At 44.9% G+C, this 21,548-nt stretch overlaps 1 protein-coding gene across 1 annotated transcript; it reads right to left on the bottom strand.

Annotated features, from left to right (window-relative positions):
- Positions 1 to 291: 291 nt before the first annotated feature.
- COPZ1 (COPI coat complex subunit zeta 1) lies at positions 292 to 21,079 on the bottom strand. The gene is made up of 9 exons (XM_044227315.1): positions 21,026 to 21,079; positions 9,752 to 9,820; positions 8,313 to 8,394; positions 7,601 to 7,692; positions 5,560 to 5,615; positions 4,171 to 4,248; positions 3,959 to 4,010; positions 2,514 to 2,552; positions 292 to 1,705 (listed from the first exon to the last, which is right to left on the bottom strand). Exons 1-9 carry the CDS (start codon positions 21,041 to 21,043, stop codon positions 1,658 to 1,660), a joined length of 534 nt encoding a protein of 177 aa, XP_044083250.1. The 5' UTR covers positions 21,044 to 21,079; the 3' UTR covers positions 292 to 1,657.
- Between the last annotated feature and the right edge of the window lie 469 nt (positions 21,080 to 21,548).

The following is a 21,548-nucleotide window of genomic DNA, read 5'->3' on the forward strand; positions in this document are numbered from 1 at the left end:
AGGCAGCTGGCTTTGGGGTGGTGGGGGAGAGCACTCAGTTCCCTGGGACTCCCACTGAGAAAATACCACCCCCACCCCACCCCTGGCGCCAATTTCCAGGCGAGGGGACGGAGGGATGCCAAGGAGGCAAACAGCCCCGTAAATTAGGGATGGGGGGGTGGAATGCTGGGGAGTCTCTGAGGTAGGAGGGAAGAAATATTATAAGATGGGGAGCGATGGGGGGGGTGCTGGAGGAATAGAAGCAGCTGCCAAAAAGAGAGGAAGAAGAACAGAAACATCACACAAAGGCAGTTTGGAAAATGAAATCTGTTTTATTCCTCTTTGCACAGAGCAGTATATGAAGGTGGCGATCTCCTGACTCCATGCATCTCCTACACAAAAATGCTCCCTCAAATATGCCCGGTTATTCACCCCACTTCAGTCTTGGAGAACTGGCAGTTAATGGGTGGGACAGAAGGCTTAAGTCTCAGGAAGGTTTTTCTGAGACATTTTTGTGGGAAGTTTCCGGTCAAGGGGAAAGATTAGACCCATGAGTGGGTGTTCCAACCTCCATCTTCCTGGGGAAATCCAAATCCCAAAGGTTTTCTGAGGGAAGGGACCTCTCTCAGCGACCTAGGGAGGGAAGGAGCGCAGACCTACTGCCTGGATGTAAGGCTGAGGCAGAGAGAAGATAGGGTTAAGCTGCAGAGATTGCAGACCCAGGGCAGAGGAGTGAAATGCATGTGGGGGAGTGAAGGGGACACAGCCCAGAGGCCCAAGTCATAAATCCCACCCCTCCCCAGTTCTGAGCAAAAACTCTTCTTCCCAAGACTAAAATGGAGTTTTAGTTCAGGGACTGGCTCTGCTCCAGGGCACAGCAAGGACAAGCCAGGCCAAGATCCCATGAGTAGGGAAGGTGGAGAGTCAAGGTAGTGGACCAGGAGACAGACGCTCCTAAAATGAACACTCACAAACCACAGTGGTTTTGAAGCTATAAGCCAGAATCAGGCTAAAGAATGCAGCTGTGACTGAAAAACAGAATTTTATAAGCCCTATCCATTAAAACTTAAATCCCTGCTTCTTCCATTCTGTCCCCAGCCCATGAGCTGTTCCCAATCCTTTTTCCAAGGCTGGAGGACAGGGCAGTAAGAAGGGATGGGAGGAAATGCTGAAGCCAATTAAGTGGGGCTGTAGCTTCAGACTGGATATGCCACCCCCACTCATCCTATGGAAAAGAATTCTCTCTCTCTCCCTCCCCTTGCTAACATATGGGCTGTTGGGATGAAGGCCCAGTAAAGGCAAAGGGAGGAAAACGCTCAGCACATTCTTTCTCCTGCTTTGATCTCAAGTGTAACTGCAGCAAAGGGCACAAAAGTTGAGAAGAAAATATGTGGGGTAGGAGAGTATGAGAGCATAATCCAGTGTAAAAAGGAAAAGGGTGCTTCCCCTACCCTGCGTTTAGAATCTGCTGGGAGTTTTACTTCCAGACTACAAAAAAGTGAGAAAGGATAGGAAGCATACATTGGAGTTTGGGGAAGCAACCAGACAGAATGGAGATTTAAGGGTCCGTTGTAATCCCCGAGATGACCCTGAGAGCATCAGTTGGGGGACTGGATGAGAAGTCACAGCAGACGTGTGGATTTTTTGAGGGGGTGAGGAGCCAGGAACAGTGAGGTCTTCACCGAAGGAGTGACCACTTGATCTGTTCTTTGGCTGACTGCAGCACCTGCAGGGACAAGGGCGGCAGTTGAGGGGCTTGCTGGGGGGCAGGGCAAGGACAGAGACTGGGGCTCTCCTTCCCCTCACTTGCCTTCCCTGTCCTTAGAAGAATGGCAAATACAAAATCCCCAGGGGTAGAGGGATGGGAAGAAGCTCTCTAGGGCCCTAGAGGATTGTCAGTTTGGGAAATTCCAAAAAAATTCAAATCCACTGGGGGGATGAAGAGAGAAGAGATATACCTGGGAGGAGAGAAAAAAACTGGGGGTTACTGGCCATATGTTAGAAAGGAGGAGTTACCGCATCCAGATGGACTTCTTGGTGAGAATTCCAAGTAGATAGAAAACAGAATCCCTCCCTTGCCTCCCACATCAGGTAGACAAGCTATCCACAAAGTAGCAGGATAGATCTGTAAAACCTGCTTTACTCTAGAATAAGCATTTCCAGCCTAGCCCTCATTTGAATAATGTGAGAGAGAGAGAGAGAGAGAGTGTGTGTGTGTGTGTGCACACATATGCGTGCACACACACAGACCATCTGTTTAAGGCAAGCCTCTGCTGGGGAGTAAATCATTGAATGAGGCATCAAACAGGGAGGGTTGGAAGGGTACAGAGCAAGGCTGACAGCCACTGCTCACAGGAACATGGGATAGGAGTTGGGTGGGTAGGGAGTATTTGGCTGTATGAGTCCCCAGTTCTCTGGGGACTAGAGCCAAGAAAAATGTGCCTTCAGTCTCTAAACTCATTCAAACTTGGGCTGGGGTGGAATGCTAGTCTAGCCTCTTTACTGATCCAGTCCATGTGGAGAGAAAGACATACCTGAGACACGGTCTGCTCCGTAAGGGGGACATCTTCGCCCTATGACAAGAGAGACAAACATTTAGCGTGAGAGGAAGGTGGGGTAAGACCGGACTGAAGTCAGTAGTGCGATGGAAAAAGTGGTCCTTTAAACTGAAGCAAAAGGCAGATGCCTGACTTCTCAGTCCCTTCTAGGTAGTACAGTCACAATTTTCTTGGCCAGAGAGACTGTGAGCAGAAAAGGGTCATTTCATCCATCCTGTTTTAAGGCAGTTGGACTTCTTAAAAGATTTATTCCATTCCAAGTAATCAGCAGGTTATCTGATCCTCAACTTGGGGGTAGGGGACCTGATTCCCTAGTCAGAGAAGACCTTCCCTGAATATCAATATCACTAGGGAAAGGATGAGGGGGAGCCAGGGGTAATTTAATGGATCCCGCAAGGCCTGATGGGTAACGACAGCATGTTAATTTGAAGAAATAAACTGCTGCAACAGCAGCCTGAGAAGGGGAAGGCGGGAGTGGGTGGTGGGGGGGAACCCTCTCTCTTGCCACATAGAGACATATGTTAGAGGAGAAGATTAAACTATGCAAATGGAGCCCAAGGCAGTTAAGGGAGAAGATTTTCCATTACCCGACACTGTCAGCCTTCACTCTGTGGAGGTCAGAGCTGGGACATTCTATGAATGGGGAGATTTGCTTCGCTTAAACATCTATGCACCCCACAATTTGCCGATGGGTTCTCTCTATATCCACCATTATCTCCCTAGCAGACTTGGAGGCATCTATGGTTAACTCAGAGGCCCCTTTCTGATATTACTACCATCAAAAGAGGACTGAGGTTCTCGCAAATTAATGCTTCCTGAGAAAGAGGTGGTGTCCTCAGACTTTAAGACAAGGAAGACACTCCCCTGACTCACCAGATTGGGATCCATCCCCGAAAGAAGTATTAATCAACCTCAAGTTCCTTTATAGTTTCAGAACCATTAAAGTTTCTTTTATTCATCTTTTTTTTTTTTTTAAGATTTTATTTATTTGACAGATCACAAGTAGGCAGAGAGGCAGGCAGAGAGAGAGAGAGGAGGAAGCAGGCTCCCCACTGAGCAGAGAGCCCGATGTGGGGCTCGATCCCAGGACCCTGGGATCATGACCTGAGCTGAAGGCAGAGGCTTTAACACACTGAGCCACCCAGGTGCCTCAAGCCACCCAGGCATCCCTTTTATTCATCTTGGATTCAATTAAGTATGTATTAAATGTCCCCTCTGTGCAAAGACTATATGGGATGCTAGGTACCAGGTAAGGGGCAAAAGTATGCTCCTTCTGCTGCCCCTCTTTGAGACAACAAGAATTTAAAAGGGAAGGGGAAGGATCTGTGTATTCTATAAGCCCTGACCTTTAGATGCATTTAGCAGGTATGGCCCTGGAAGGTGAGTAGATGGGGGATGTAGGGGAGCACACTCCTGCTTACCCTTAATGCCACCCGGTGTACCACTTGCTGGGGATCACTCTCTAGGATCACCCTAAGACAAAGAAGAAACCATCATTCACTCTGTCCTCAAAGACAAACTCCTTCATTGTGGGGATACTCTGGTGACTCAGGCCACTTGCCTTAGGACAGAAGTAATTATCCCACTCCCTTACCCGAAATCCAAGGAGGTCCAGGCAGGTCAGAAAACTCACCCTCCATCTACGATTTCATCCACAGCCAAGAAGAGCCCTTCCATGTTCTCCAGCAGAGCTCGCTTTTCTACATTTTTCCTGAGTCCCCAAGAGAAGAGAAAAAACCAGCCTGTGTATAAAAGGAATCCTAGGACATTGACTGAGTTGGAGATCCAAAACTAGACCAATAAAATATCTGCACCAGCCACACACACTGAAAAGTAAATAAGTACTTTTTGGCTTATCCACTCTAAACCTCTTCTTACTCTTGGTTAATGAATAAGTATCAGTAATGTCAGGAAAGAGATTAAAAAAATACAGGCAGTTTCTGACTATTCAAGGGTTGATTATCCAGAGCTAGTTTCTTCCCTACCTACCATAATGCGGCTATTGACACTGCTCATGAACACGGACATCAGTGAGTGGAAAAAAGAAAACAAACAGCAAAACTCAATCTGGAGGTGGCAGGACATGGAGAAGAGTTAAATGCAAATTCTCTTTGCACTTAAGCTCTGACAAACCTTCTAAGCCTCTCTCTGCTCCCCCCTTCTTCCCCTCCCTCACCAGCTCTTCTCAGGCCTTGAAAAGAAGCCCAAGTCGGGGGCTGGGAACAGTCAGGGCCCTCATCCACCAGCCTTAGATCCGGTGGTTGTGCACGTGGCCAGTCACAACCGTCAGTTTGATTCTTTCACTAGATCACCGAAATGAAGTCTATTCATTCACCTGGCTAAGAAATAAATCATCCCCTTCCTGAGGAAATCTGAGCCATTTGCCCTGCTGATTTTGTGGGGCTGAGAGTGCCTGCTGTTCTGCTCCGGATGGCGGATGGCTGTCTGTACTGGGTTCACTTGGGAACTGCTGGGGGAATGAAGTTCAGACTCCTGGATGTTTTCAGGAAAAGTATCTTATATCTCTTCTGTTGCCCATCTATGTGGGAAACAGAGGGCTGCTAGGGAGGTGGAAAGGGAGGAGAGGGAAAATTGCATATTCTTTCTGTTCTAAAGAAGGGAAAACCTATGGGTTAAAGTTAAAAACTGAGAATGTTACCTCCATTCCCAAGGCACTAATGTTACATCTGGGACATTTTCCTATGCTTGCCCTTTCCTACCTTCTAATGAAGTCTAGAAAAGCACCTTACCAGTGCTCAGAACTCTGAAAGAGCCACTCGATAATAACAGAGCAGAGAGACACTGCTCCTGTCCAGTCCTCTTTCTTAGGAGAATTATCCCACAGGAGGGAAGTACTTTCCATCCAGTCTCCCCTATCAGTGCGAATTACTCTGAAATAATAAGCCTAACTTCTCAAGGTAAATCAATTCCCTGGAGCCTCTGCTAATTCCCCCCACAAACCCCTGGGCCTGATGAATAGTGACTTTATCTTCCAAACAGATGTCAAGAATGGCCTGCTCACCTCAGCATCTGGCTCAATGAGTCAAAGAGGCAATTCAGAACAGCCATGAGCATCAGCTGTTGGGAAACAGAAGAAGCAGAAGGATAAGGTTCAAGGCCCTGAAAACTGTTACCTGAACACAAAACCCACTAATTCATTAAGCATCAAAATACACAGGCTTTCACAAAAGACCAAAAGCATAAGGTGAAAGTGAGAGCAAAACAGGAAGAGGACCTATGGTTTCTCACAGAAATAAATTCGGCTACACAATCCCACAATTCGAGGTCTCTCTTTGACCAGACTGTTCAAACTTTCCCATCACAGTCCTCTACATGTCTTTGCAACTGTATATGTGTTACTTGGTATCTTAGGTAAAGAAATCATTAGCCAAACAATACCTAAGGCCAGAGGGTTAGTGGAAAGAGCATGGCCTTTGGCATCAGACAGATCTGGGTTAAATCCCAGCTGAGCCATTTCTAGATGTGTGACCCTGGAAAAGTTATTAGGCTGAACCATAAGAAACTGCCACTTCTGTAGTTCAACAGTGGTCATATGCAAGTAATTTCATATCGTTCCTCACGGTTTGGTTTCCTCAAATACAAAACAAGGGCACTAATGCCCACAACTCACAGAAGTGCTGTAAGATTTAGGTAAAAATGCACCTTACAATAGATTTAAAGTAATAAGAGCTTCAAAAGAACTGGTTCTCTCAAACGTTTACTTTTGCTTCAAGTTATGTGGGGGCTTATTTTTACTTATCTTTTCTCCTAGATGTTGCTACTTGAGGTAAGTAGCTTTTCCTGTGTGTAGGAAACAGGTTAGGACTATACCCACAGGCTTCTCAGGCTGATCCATTCAGAAAGTGTGGCTTCAACATGACCCCAAATGTTGCCTAACTGACCCAAATTCAGTCAGGTATGGACCCTTCATAGCAGGAGGAAGCATCCCCCCAACCCTGACCAAACCTCAGGAATCCATCTATAAGGGATGCCTAGGTGGCTCAGTGTTCGACTCAGTTTTGGCTCAGGTCATGATCTCAGGGTCGTGAGATCAAGCCCTGTGTCAGGCTCCACACTCAGCTCAGGGTCTACTGGAGATTCTCTCTCCCTTTCCCTCTGCCCCCACCCTACCCCACCGCCCCCCATCGTGTGTGCACGCATGCATATTCTCTCTCAATAAAATCTTTTTTTTTTTTAAAGATTTTATTTACTTATTTGACAGACAGAGATCACAAGTGGGCTGAGAGGCAGGCAGAGAGAGAGGAGGAAGCAGGTTCCCTGCTGAGCAGAAGAGCCGGATGTGGGGCTCGATCCCAGTACCCTGGGATAATGTCCTGAGCCAAAGGCAGAGGCTTTAACCCACTAAGCCACCCAGGCGCCCCTCTCTTAATAAAATCTTAAAAAAAAAAAGAAAGAAAGAACAAAGAAATCCATCTTTAAAAACACTATACAGCGAAGGCCACTGATACATGTTAGTATGTATTAAAATACATATGGTGTCTCCTACATGGAGATAAAAGAGCAAGAGCAATTTCAGGAGGCACCTGACTAGCTCAGTCTGAGGACCATGCAACTCCTGATCTCAGGGTTGTGAGTTCAAGCCCCATGTTGTGTATAGAGATCACTCAAATAAATAAAACTTAAAAAAAGACAAAGGAGGGGCACCTGGGTGGCTCAGTGGGTTAAAGCCTCTGCCTTCGGCTTGGGTCATGATCCTAGGGTCCTGGGATTGAGCCCTATATCGGGCTCTCTGCTCGCAGGGAGCCTGCTTCCTCCTCTCTCTCTCTCTGCCTACTTGTGATCTCTATCTGTCAAATAAATAAATAACATCTTTTTAAAAAAAAAAAAAGACAAAAGAAAAAAGCAATTGGTGAAAATTTCCACTCTAGGTTGATTTGTTTGCTAGGCCATGTTTGTGAGGTCAGCAGAGATCTCTGACAACTTCATTAGCCCAGTCAGAAGCCAAAGGGACGGGACACTTCTAGGGTCCCGACGCCGTACTATGCCCTGCTTATGGTTTAGAAAGTGGGATCAGAGATAGCAAAGAGGGGTGGAATTCTCACCTCATTTTCATAGGAGCTGCCAATCACATAGAAATAGAGATCGATACTGCTTTTGTATACCACTGTCAGGCCTTCCAGGAGGGCGATTTCACCTGGGGGTGGGAGAAGGAAAGGTGGATACAGTGGATACCCTGAGATAAGAAAGTAGGATAGAAGGAGTTACCATGAACTCTGGGCATCCAGCTGTTTGGGCTGAAGTAAGGTAGGTCATAATAGTGCCCAAAGACCAAAGTTGACCTGCTTTTTTCTTCCCCATGGTAGCAGAAGAAGGGAAGTACAAACTTGGGGAAATTGAAGTGTATCTTCTCCTCTAACCACCTCCCTACCAACTACCCTTATTTCCCTCCTTGTATATGAGACAGGATACTAGTCGATCCTTCGGAGGTGAAAATGCAGAGCGGTCACCTTTACAGACTTCCATTTACCTGCCCTAATGGATGCGGTACAATAAGCAGAGCTGCAGTTAAATTTGTCAAGTGAGGCTCATAAATCCAGGGACTAGACAGGTAGCTAACAGCCAACCTTCCAGCACGGTATTCCCGCGTGAGGTACACTCACCTCCCCATTACATTCCGAAGAGTTTATTATGAGGGGAGGAGGAAGACAAAGAAAAAGGAGGCAGTCATTTTATCCTTTCTCTGCAGCCCTGCTGCCACCCCCTGCGTGCCATGGTTCCCCCAACACGGGGAGCGGTGAAAGGAAAATGACCTACTGTCAGTCCGATGGGTCTTGTTGAAAATGTTCTTCTCAAAGGCCTTTTGCTCCTTGACACTGGGGTACGTGTCGTCATAGTACTGGTCAGAGAGAAAGGAGATGGGTTGGGTCATTAGAGCTGGAAGCCCAGAATGATTAGTGTCTGTTTTTTGCCCTGGATCTTGGATTTCTCTCCTTCAAGGCATGGGGTGAGGGAAAAATACTGACATGAAGAAGGAAGAACTATGGAGGTGGGGAATGGCTGGTGAGTACGCAAATATTAAAAAAAAAAGAAGAAGAAGAAGAAGAAACAAAAAAACCAAAACCCTTTTAAAGACCTTGCTGTAAGCATGCCCACCTCACATTTCTAAGACTATAGGGCAGAGGCTTGCAAGCTCTGTGATGAAGTCCTGCCCCTGTCTGCATTCCAGGATAGTAATCTCTAGATGAAGCTCATCAAGTGCGCCCTAAGAGCTACCTATGTTAGGGAGCAGTGATAGGGAACACAAAAAGCACTAGAAGCACAGACTGCTTCTTTCAGACCCTCACTCACAGTATGAAGCTGAGGAATGGGGAAAGGCTGCAGAAACCAAGGCAAAGCCTACCCAATCCCTCTATCTTAGCTCTCTTTTCTGCAAACTGCAAGAAGCAGGAGACAATCTAGCACATTGCTGAGCCCACTCCCAAGCCCGCCCTGGCACGGGGTGGAGATACAGGCTGCTAAATCGCTCTGCTCTTTAGGGGCTAATCCGTCGCAGTCAGCTGAAGACCTATGACAGGTCTGGCATTTAGTAACTGGATAACTGTTTCAAAAGGTGTCCTGCATAGTTACATCCAATTACAGGGAGGAACAGCTGGTGAATTCTAAACTAATCTCTACCTGCTGATTGATTTATGCTGTGCTCGCCCGGAGTTAATACACCAGGGACAGAAAAAATTTCCACAGGAGGGGGGTGGATATGGAGGGAGAGGAGAGGGGTGTCCTTTCTCCTCTCTTTCAATAGATCCAAAGTTAGAAACACCACACAGGGATGTCAGGAGGTAATAAGCTTGGCGGTGACTGCAGACCTAGCGCTGGAACCCTGGAACTACAAGAGAATTCCCTGGAAAAGCCCAGGCAGGGCAAAAAGGCAGGAGGAAAAGGGACAGGAGTGATGGGCACAGGCAGTCTGCTTCTCACACCCAGGCACTGTACTGTTCAGAAACCAAGGTCCCCAAGCTTTTGTCTGATCTGATGCTGACAACAAAGGAGGTCAAAATCTGTGGGACGCAAGTATGGAAGCAGGGCAACTAAGACACAGAAGCAGTTTGGGTTTTATCTGGAGTAGGCACAGGAAAATGGAAGGATTCTCAAAATTAAATTATCAAGGAATATGAGATAATAGGAGCAGTACCTAGATCCAAATTTCAGAGTAAGTCTTTGTCTTGCTCCTAAATGAATTTCAAAGGGAATCTCACCTTGGCAAAAAGTCGATCTCCATCATTGTCCAGAATCAGGATGGCTTTGACAGTATACAGGGAAGGTTCCTGAAGAGATATGAACATAACCTTCAGTCCTAAAGGCTCCTGCCACCACTGACAAGCCAGATACCTTCCCCTCATCCCGCTGGGGCTGCAAGGGGATACAGAGGTGCCTCTGTATGTCCCCTATCCTCGCCTGCCAACCTGGTTAGATTTAGGCAATTCTCACTGAGAATGATCAAGTGGTGCATGAACTGAATTGAGGGAGGGGGCATTTCAACAAAGGACTCCAAAGCAGCATCAGAGAAGCAGTTTCTCTGAGCCAGACACACACAGAGTTTAATCAAGGTAGGTCATGCTGTTATTTCCAAATATTATGCTACAGTTATTTTCCAAATTACTCTCCCTCCCTGGTCTCCCATGCACAGGTAGGTATGGAATGTGACCAGATTAATTAATAGGCACTGCACGAGCCTATCTGAAAATAGGGTTGAATGCCCTAGTGTACTTAGAAGTTTCTGCAGTCCCAATGCAGTAACAATGCAGAGGCATAAAGCAAGCCTTCCCTAAACCACCCACACACTGGGCAGAGAGAAATGAGCACGCATACATGTGCACACACTCATGCACACAGACACACCAGTTCTGAATGCAACCCAGTGAGACATCCATCTTCCAAGACTTCCCCTATGATCCCAATCCTTCTACTACATCCCCAACCACTACCACTTAACTTACAAGACATAAACCAATCTGATTTTGGGGGGAGTAAAGAAGTAGTAAGAAGAGGATCTAAGAAGCCTCGAGCCTAGATATAATGAGCAGGAAGGGAGTGTTCTTTTACTACCCAAAATCAAATTTTGAGGATAATGGCTCTCATAAAGGAACCACAGCCTCGGCCTTAATGGTTACACTCAAACAACCACAAAACATATCACTTTGCAGAAGCTCCTCTACTCCTGCAACTTCTACGGAACCAGCTAACCAGGAGATGAAGAGGAAGGAAAGGAGGCAGTATTATGTATATGGAAGGTGTCTGCAGGCTCAGGTTTCTTTCTTTCTTTCTTTCTTTTCTTTCTTTCTTTCTCTCTCTCTCTCTCTTTCTTTCTTTTATTTTTTTTTAAAGATTTTTATTTATTGGACAGAGAGAAATCACAAGTAGATGGAAAGGCAGGCAGAGAGAGAGAGAGGGAAGCAGGCTCCCTGCTGAGCAGAGAGCCCGATGCAGGACTCGATCCCAGGACCCTGAGATCATGACCTGAGCCGAAGGTAGCGGCTTAACCCGCTGAGCCACCCAGGCGCCCTCCTTCTTTTATATTTTTTTAGCAGTCTCCACGCCCAAGGTACTTACAACCCCAAGATTAAGAGTTGCATGTTCCACCAACTGAGCCAGTTTGTGTCCCTCACATTCCCTGAATTTCTAATCAACATTACCTACCACTGATATCCTTCCCTTGTGCTATGAGAAAGGGCTGTTGCTTTGCTGCCTCCGCTTCCTGGCCTTACTTAGGAAACCCACAGTCCTCACAGGAGCTAAATATAATCTCCAAGCATAAGTTTAATAAAGACCCAAGAGTGAGGATAAAAGAATTATTGCCAAGGATCCAGAAATTGCAAAGTCTACAAAGGTAAACTGTCCCATGAGGTTTCAGGAGGTTTACGGCTCCATGCAAAGAACCAACCCTACCCTCAGGGAGTTAAAAATGAGAGTATAGGGAACCCAGTCTTTTGACAACAGGGTGATGAAGAATGTAAGTTTTCCCCCACTTGAATTCTTGAGAACAACAAATTTTGTGTTTTGTTCACTGATTTATTCCAAGTGTTCTAAAGATTGTGTGATACACACTAAACTTTTGGTATTTGTTAAATGATTATGAGAATTAATGAAGTTTGAGGATAAAGTAAAATTTATTGAAGCAGTAAGCATCTAAGGGACCCTCTTATAATGAGACTTCCAAATACAGGGAGACATTCTGGTGTGGCCATTCTGAGTGATCTTACTACCAACTTATCTCTCCTCTGATAAACACTCCTTAGAGATGCTCACCCTATACACATTACTCCCTGAAATAAATACTCTGTCTCAAACTAAGGAACTGTGTCTAGCAGAGGGAAGTCCCCTAGAATATCATCTAAAAGGTCACAAACAGAGTAGCTTTCCTAACTTCTATACCCCACAGAAAGATCTTCCCATAAAGCAGGCATAATTCTATAGCCACTGGATCCTCAACTCACCAAAAGGGATGCACCCATGGGAATGAGTTTCCTTAATGAGGAAAAGAAGCCCACAGGGAAGGAAATTTAGAAGAGATCATTTTTCCTACAACCTTTTCCCTGGAAATCTTTGGCTCTGTTCCTCTCTCCACATTCACAGAAACCTTGGTGAGATTCCTAATGGTTTAAACTGGGCATTGATCTGACCATAGGTAACTGGTTCTTGCAGTCACTGAGTCTGGCATCCCTAGAAAGAATGGGCTGGATCCCAAAGAAAAGAAAAACCCTATAGCCACGGCCAGCTAGGAGAGAAACAATGCCCTTTGTGGACAACAGGGTAGAAGTGCCTAAAAACTGCTGGCAAAGAAACAGATCCCTGGGTTCCACTCCTAGCTTTTCTCACTGGCTTCTTAGGAGAGGCTATCAAGGAAAGCCCCCAAATAGGAAGTGGAGCTTACTGGGAAGGATGAAAAGACAGGCAAAGGCAGGCAGGCAGAAGAACAATCTGATTTACTACAGTTCTGAAAGAGGTAAGAAGGCACTAGAGAAAAAGGCTGGTCATTTCAAACTTCCAAAGGGATAACCACCCTAAACAAATCCAAGAATTAAAGCAGCATGAGTCTAAATGCTGCTTTAATTCTCCACTCTGCTACAGCTGGAGCCGGCAGCTTCTCCTTTACTTCTCCTGCCACCTCCTGACTATTGCCGGTTCCACTTCAGCCGGGGGACCTTTACCTCACCGGAGTGGGGAGGCCAAGAATTCCTCTCCTACCATAAAACCAGCCAGTTTAAAGGCCCCAGAAGCCATTACTGATAATGTAATTTCATCTTAAGTTTTTGCAAAGGGTAAGTTTATAAATAACTCCCAGCTATTGAGAAATGGGCCTCATGGACAATGGACTAGGCTTGACCTTGTAACACATTAAATGCTGATTACTGAAAAAGACCCTACGAGCTTAGGGCCATGTTCAAAGGATTTAAAAGGTCTCTTCTTCCCTCCCGCTCCCGAATGTGTAGCTGCTAGAAAGCTTTCGAGACAAAGTTCTGTGATGCACTGACTTTCAGAGAGCCACAGCCTGAGTGTATAACAGAACTTCACCTCAAATGCTAATAGTGCCTGGAAATGATATGTAGGCAGACTAGTTTGTGGGAGGTTGGGTGGCTCAGACAGATTTTCTTGTATGTTTTCATTATCAAGAAAACGAGACTGGGCTCCTCAGGAGAGTTGAAACAACGCGGAACAAGCAACTAGCCTGCTGCAAAGGAGTCTTTGATCTCAATCAGAGGCTTTCTGAAGCCTGGTGAAAAACATTTTCTCCCAGTACCCCACCCCCAGCACAGAGGGGACTAGTGGGGGAAGTCATTCCTAGTGCTGCCGCCTGTGGGCCTTCGAATGACCTGCAAGGCTTGCTCAGGATTATAGCTGGCAAAAATATTAAAAAGGCAGCTCTGGATAAAAGCTATTTTTGTGTCTTCTAAGTCAAACTAGGGGAGATGGGCTCTGAAAAAGGCACTGAATGAAGTCAGTTCACAATGTATACAGTAAGAGGGCACTCTGGGATAAGATCATGGAATGCCACCAGAAGAGGATGGGGGTGGGGATGGTTAAGACTTTGCAGCAGGCAGACAGGGTATTTGAGGGCTAAGACTGGTTACTTTATTTAATTCACAGGGGTGGGGGCAGGGAACACAGCCAAGAAGGCTTTGTGGAGTTGGAGGATGCCACTCACAGAGCTGAAAGGACACAATTAAGAATACGGTTGAGATTCCTAGAAAGTTCTTCATTTTCCACTTATAAAGAAATCTTTATGGCCATGCCAAAAGTAGTACCCTGCTTGGCAATAGGTTTTGAACAAGAAGAAACAAGATGCCCTTCCCTCAACCCTATTTATAAAGTAAAACCAAAACAGTATAAACTAGAGGGAAAAATTCCTAGATACGACTCCCAGGTCCACGTAGCTAAGCAGGTATTTTGCTCCCTGATTCTGTGCCAACTTCTTTAAAATGAAAAGCTCCTCTGGGGTTGAGGGCTCCAATTTGCCACCTCAAATGAAAAGAATTAATTCAACGATTTGACAAGGAAGCATAGTTTTTATACACTACCCAAGGTTTGCTTAGATTCAAGCACAATTCAGGAAAGACTAAGCCATAGGTACCGCAGAGCATATCCCAGATGCAGTGAGACCGAATACTGGCTATAAAGAGGAAACTGAACACAAGTCTTAGGAAGAAAGAAGTGATGTCAGGAGTGACCGGCAGGAAGAATCTTCCTATCTGGCATAGATAAAAATGTGAAAGCGCAGTCACTACAAAGAACTCATACGCTACAGGAGAAAACATCTCTAAACTCCAAAACCCCTTGGGGCACCTGGGTGGCTCAGTGGATTAAAGCCTCTGCCTTCGGCTCAGGTCATGATCCCAGAGTCCTGGGATTGAGCCCCCGCATAGTGCTCTCTGCTTGGCGGGGAGCCTGCTTCCTCTCTCTGCCTGCTTCTCTGCCTACTTGTGATCTCCACCTGTCAAATAAATAAATAAATAATATTTAAATAAATAAATAAACTCCAAAACCCCTTTATTATAATCTGGATCAGCCATTAATACAAATCCTACCTTTCTGTGGGACTCTGCTTCTTCATCAGAGAAATGAAAGGCCTGACCTGGATCAGTTAAAGTTAATACCTTAAGTTACAGAAGATCTCTTTGATAAGCTGATGAAATATAGGGACCCCATTCCCAGAAAAATACACATTCACAAACTTTTTATGGTTTCAAGGAGCTCAGAATTAAATATACTTTGTGAGGATAATAAGATGGTGTGGAGAGGGGAGGGGAAAAAAGGGGGAAATGAATGATACTTTTGTAAATCACCCCCTCTCCTCTGCCTGGTACCAAATAGTGATTTCAATAAATATGTTTGGTCTTCATAAATTAATGAATATGATTGAGAAAACTAATGCAGCCAGCAGGGGGAGCAAAGGTCAGCACCTTTCAATGACTAAATTTGGTGGCTGTGAGATAGGAAGGGCAAAGGTAACCAAGCCCAAGCCCTTCAGGAATGCAAAATCTCAGGTCCTCTCTTAACATTCAGAAAGCCAGATGCCTGGCTGGCTCAGTGGACTGAGCATGCAACTCTTGGTTTCTGAGCCCCACAATGGGCCTAGAACTTATTTAAAAAAAAAAAAAAAAATTTTTTTTTCAGAAAGGCTATCTGTAGAATTTTTCCCCAGGGGCCACATAGTCAATTCTCCAACTCTTATGAAAGTGAAAGAATTACAGAAATGCAGAACAAAGCAAGCAGCACTGGAAAGAGGATTTAAACAAGCAGAAATCAGAGTATTCCACACCCTAGGCCTGAGAGCAACATTAGAACTTCCTGCCTTCCCAGTTCGGTAATCCAAGAGCTCTCATTTAAATACCAATCAGTAAAGGGAAATATCAAATGGAACTAGAACCCTTTCTGCTGAGTTCTTAGTTATGATGTTTCATGCTATCTGTGCCCACCCCCAAACCCTGCCCAACATCTGCTAGTCTAAGAGAATGAGTTGACAGCCTCTGTGTTCATCTTTCAGTCTATCAACCCAAAATTCAGAATCACACCCCAAGGAATAACTGCGATCCTCTGCCCCAGTTTGTCTCCCTCTACTAAGTCCACAAATAATAGAAAAGGAGTTGAAGAAAATTGGTAGAGATATCCAAATGCATGGCTGTAGGTGGAGATATCTGCCTTGACAGTGGGAGAATTAAAGAGCCACATGGGAGACATGTGCTTCACCTGCCGCCTGAGACTTAGGACACAGCAGGAAAAACTTCTGAAGAGATGGACGTGGTCAACAGCAGAAAACGAAAGCTAGGAAAATTTAAGGATAAGAGAACTCCTCTAATAATCCGATCTGAGAGAAAGGCAAGACAGAATGGGAGAGGGCCTCTGCCAGTACCAGCATCTTATAAAGTGCATGGACTTGACCTCCCAATCCATCTTCGTCAGCTGCTTGAGGGCACTCTGCCCTCCGTCTTTCTAATTACTCTACCATAAGTGGATAGGTAGGCACTGATTCTTTACTCCTGTTCTATCCTTTATTTGCTTCTCAAGTTTCCCGTTCCATAACTAGTCCTCTTGTCAGTATCCTAACTCTAACCAAGTCATGTCAATGGAGTAAAAAACAGTAGCAAATATCTAGATGAAAAAGACCCTAAATCTGCCACTAGGCTCCTTCAAATGTCTGGATAATTGCATTCATCCTCTGCCTCACAGGGAAGACCTGGCTTCTCAAAGATCTGGCCTTCTTCATATGGAGACCCCCTCCTCCTCTTGACCATGTGACAGCTCCCCTAGACCTTTGATATAATTTATACCTTGCCAGGGACCAACTCTTTCCCACCACTGTGAAGGAGAGGGAAAAAATATATATAAATACGTCGGAAATCTATAACGAGGTCTTCTTGGAGGGCAAGACATGGAGAGAGTTAGAAGCAGCGTCAATTGCTCTTTGGGGGTTTTAGTTCAAGCCGAGGTCTGCTTCCAGCAATCAACCATTAAAACAAGCCGGCCAGAGTAACAGCACAGTTTATTCTGATCATTTAATTTGAAGTGTCAATAAATTAAACTTCAATCAATTAAACTAGGTGTGCAATAACCCAGATGGACACCCCGACACCAACATAATCACAATAAAAATTTTTATGGCTGCCAGGGACCTCACCGGGGGCAGCGCTGGCACTGTTCGCGCCCTAGCTGAGAAATATATCTCCACAGTGCAGGAACGAGGAGATTGCTTCTCCTAACGAAATGGAGGGGCCAGGCACCAGCAAGGACGCAGCTGGGAGAGGGGCACAGGGGACTGCCAGGAACGAGATGGGAGTGCTTTGGGGGCTTAATGTAATTGATACCTTTGCCCAGAGCAGGGGGAGGGGGCATTTAGGCCAAGTACCTCTACTGTTAGTGCCAAAGGAATTTAACAAAAGCCCCATTAAGATGATTCAGGAAGCGAAGGCCACAGAGCAATATCAACCTTTAAGTCATTGATGTATTCTGCATAGTTTCCTCCTCCAAGTGCACACTCTTATGCACTCTGGATGCCCTGATTTTTGAACGAGGCTTAGAATTCGGGATTTGGCCATTAAGAATAAAAAACATGACTAAGGGGAGAGAAAGGATAGAATTTAGTTGGAAGAACACTGGAAAAACAGAAAGTGAATCTATGGAGGATCAGGAAAAATGAAACCTATGAGGAAAGATTTAAGGATCTAGACTGCTAAAGTAATTCAGCTTTGAAGAAAAAAGGTATAGGGGGAAGGGAGGAAAAGGATAAGTCATTATCTCTAAGATTTCATTGGTTATTAATGGAGAATGGTGACCTGCAGAGATCCTTCTCCATTCACAGCTAAGAAAGGGAGAACCAGCAGAAAACAGCAGGAGAGAGGAAGCCGAGTCCAAAGACACAGGCTGGAAGCACTATAAAGCACTGGGAAGAGAAGGTGATGAAAGGGTCTCTTTCCTTAGAGGACCTGAGAAAAGTAAGACAAATCTGCTCAAAACCTAGAGCCAGATTACTTAATTCAATAAAGAAATGACACCCACTGTAAAGTACCTAAATGAAGGGAAACTACTGGTATTTAGAAATTCCCATAATCAGATCAAATTTCAGTAGATTTTCTTCATGACCCCCTCTAGATTACCCTTCCCTTCTCAGTATCCTATGGCTGTGTGCCTTGTAGAGGTGAGGATGGAAAGATAATGTACTTTGATCAGATTTCTCCAGCGGTCCAGACAAACCAGGAAACAGAAATGTGAAAGGAGAAAGCCAACAAGAATTTCACAAGGTGTCTACCCTCTTTAAGGAGGAGTCTATTTAGTATTATCATGGTACAGTAAACCTAGTTCAGTAGAAAGCTAAGGAAAAATCCAGGTACTCCTTACAATTTTCACAAAAAAGATGGCAATTTAAGTAATCAGATGCTGCTGAGTAAACAAGAGGAGGGGATGAGGTTAAAAAGGACCAAAGCTGAAAGGTGATTCTGAATCTGCTGGGGCTAAATTTTGTGGGCCAGTTTGTGAGGGTAGAGAGAAATAAAAATTTAGCAAGTATCACCTAGATTCTCAACTACGGCTCCTCATCTGAAGCACAGAATACTGAAAACTACTTAAATGACAGCTTTTTTTTTTTTTTTAAACTTCTCACAAGGATGGTACAAACTAGTACCATTGTGGATACAGAGAAGTTGACTCATTGTATTAATGAATGCCTTAGGGCTTAATTCTCTCCTAGAACTCTGGTTGAGAAAAGGATGGAATGGTGAGAAATATCAAATTCTTGGGGTGCCTGGGTGGCTCAATGAGTTAAGCCTCTGCCTTTGGTTCAGGTTATGATCTCAGGGTCCTGGGATTGAGCCCCACATCAGGCTCTCTGCTCAGCGGGGAGCCTGCTTCCTCCTCTCTCTCAGCCTGCTTCTCTGCCTACTTGTGATCTCTCTCTCTCTGTCAAATAAATAAATAAAATCTTAAAAAAAAAAAGAAATATAAAATTCTTAACTGAGACCCAAATATAATGAAACTGTAAAAAGAAAAAAAAAATGTTGGAAAGAGCTGACATAGAGGAAGGAAGATACTAGTTTAATATCATAACAACTCTGGAGACCAGCAAACATACTGATACCTATTAGTACTTTGTCCCCAACAAAGCTTTATGTAACTGATTTTTTTTTAAAGATTTTATTTATTTATTTGACAGACAGAGATCACAAGTGGACAGAGAGGCAGACAGAGACAGAGAGAGCAGGAAGCAGGCTGAGAGAGAGGAGGGGATCATGACCTGAGCCAAAGGTAAATGGCTAACTGTCTGAGCCACCCAGGCGTCCCTATATAACTGATGTTTAACAGTACAATTCTGCATACTGAAGAGGTACAAAGTCCATGATAAGAAAATCTATAGTAATACAAAAGAGACTTAGTCTGGGAGGATGAGGAATCAAAATTTAATCCTTGTTTTGACATGTGCTTCCCTGAGCAATCCCTTTTCCCTGTAATTTGGCTCCCCCAACCCCATTACATAGATTTCTCATGACAAAGAATCAGTATGGTTTTAAAAGCAAAGTTCAGGGGTATCTAACCAGTTTAGCAAGAATCTGTGAAAGTGGCATCTTAGGTACAGATCAAAATGGATATAAGACGCAGACTGAAACAGACTTCACTGAGGAAGCAGAGACTGAAAAATGAGGTAAGAGAAAATGTGAGACTTTCACATATACCTCCTTCAACTAACCATATACACAGATTCCTTAAGAGGGCTCCCCAAGTCTCATGTCCTTCAGCCCTATACCTCTAAGCAAGCTACCTTGTAAATAGATGTAGGGAGCATTTAAAAATTTTTTTCTAGGGTGCCTGGGTGGCTCAGTGGGTTAAGCCTCTGCCTTCGGCTCAGGTCATGATCCCAGAGTCCTGGGATCGAGCCCCACATCGGGCTCTCTGCTCAGCAGGGAGCCTGCTTCCTCCTCTCTCTGCCTGCCTCTGCCTACTTGTGATCTCTGTCTGTCAAATAAATAAATAAAACCTTTTAAAAAAAAAAATTTTTTTTCTAAAAACTTCCAAAGAAACCAACTCCCTGGAAATTTATCTGTGTCTTTTAACTGGTTAAGAATACTGGCTAACTGCCTGATACAGAAAATATCTTATTAAAAACTACTCAGGGCTTAGGACGCCTGGTTGGCTCAGACAGCCATTTACCTTTGGCTCAGGTCATGATCCCAGGGTCCTGGAATTGAGTCGCACACTGGGCTCCTTGCTCAGCCAGGAGCCTGCTTTTCCCTCTACCTGCCACTCTCCCTGTTTGTGCTTTCTCTCTGACAAATAAATAAATAAAATCTTAAAAAAAAAAAAACCTACTTAGGGGGTGCCTGGCTGGCTCAGCTGTGGAGCTTATGACTTTTAATCTCTGGGTCACAAATTTGAGCCTCACACTCGGTATAAAGATTACTTAAAAAAATAAAAATTTTAAAATTTTTTTAAAAATCTCAGATTTTAAGCTTGCTGCCTTAACTTGACCAATCCATACGATGAGAAGGACTTATCCCTATCTTTGCCATTTTGAAAGAAATCAAACCTGTTATTCTCTTTTACCTGATGAAAATCTGAATGTGCACATATATTAGAGCTGAAGGAAAAGATACAAGAAAACTTGTCTTTGGAAAGAGCCTGGAATTCAACTCAATCAAGGAGACTGGGAGCTAATACTAACATCCCAAACTGCAAAACAGAGCACTTTAGAGAGAAATCCTCTAGTCCAGTTCTAAAGGAGTAATAGTATTTTATTTGTTTCAACAAGCAAAAGGGATCCTATGGGCAAGGAATCTATAACACGCTTTGGCCATCAAAATTCTCATATAACCAAGGAAGAGTTAGCATCCCAGATCCTGCACTAAGAATTCCTAAAGTCTTAGTGGGGAGGGAAAAAAAAAAAACAAAATAAGGAGTCTGGAAAAATATTCTATAATCCACGCTAACTCTATGAGGTATTCCAGAACTTTGACAGAATACATTTACCATGACAAAACTACACAAGGGGAATTAACAGAACACTAAAGTAAAAGGAAACCCGTTTTTGGAAGAAATGTAACGTTATTATCAAAGGAGAGTCAAGCTGTGACAACCAGGAGGAGAACCCTGTGATGATAAACACCTGAAGTCTATTCTTAGAATTTGGGGCTAGTTTGAAGGTTTGGAGAAAGTCAAACCAGGTTATCATCCGTAACGCTCAGAATGAGGGGGAACCTAAAGGACCTCGCTCCAGTACGCCTATGATCCTACACATCCTAAGGACTCCATGTGCTCCCTCCAACTTTCCACGGATTCTCCCTCTCCCCGGAAGAGCTTCCTACTCTAAACCGAGGCTTTAGTTCCTACAGTTTCTATACTAGGCCACACACTTATTCCAGGGACTGGCAAAAGCTTCGGTCCGCGAGGATTACCGGAATTCCCCTTGCTACCCCCGCCTAGTCAGGTTGAACCCCAACTCCCGGCCCCTCTGGACACCGCAGCATCTCAGCTGCCCCTCCGGCTCCTACCAAAATCAGCGCCTCCATCTTGCCCCGCAGCTGCTGCCGACGTGGAGCCGCAAAAGCAACACCGCCGCTGATTGGCCCCGCGTCCTCATTAGACCCCGCCCAGAAGCAGGATTATTGGGCTATATCGTAAGAGCTCTCTCTCTATTGGCCAATCAGTGTGCTAACTTGCCTGGCGGAAGCAAGGTGTCCAGCCAAAAAGCGCAGGCACTTGATTGTCAGTTTAAGCACTCAATAAAACGCCAAAACCTCACGGTTGAATGGGGCGGGAGGGCCAGCGGGGCGGGGTTGTTTCCATGGGGAACAGAGGAAGCGATTATTAATTTTCAATTGGCAGAAAGAAGAACACGTGATATCGCTGGCCTGATTTAGCAACTTTAATCCGCACTCCCTTTAGGGGGCGCTGTGTCTCCTTAGCCCTGAGCACTGGCGGTTCTTGTCAGAATCCTACCCTAATCCTCATTCCAAGAGCCCAGTTTAGGCACTGTGTATCCAAGGTCGCTTTAGCAAACACTGCTAGCTCTTC

The sequence above is a fragment of the Neovison vison genome, chromosome 12, assembly GCF_020171115.1.
Source record: "Neovison vison isolate M4711 chromosome 12, ASM_NN_V1, whole genome shotgun sequence".
Classification (NCBI taxonomy): domain Eukaryota; kingdom Metazoa; phylum Chordata; class Mammalia; order Carnivora; family Mustelidae; genus Neogale; species Neogale vison.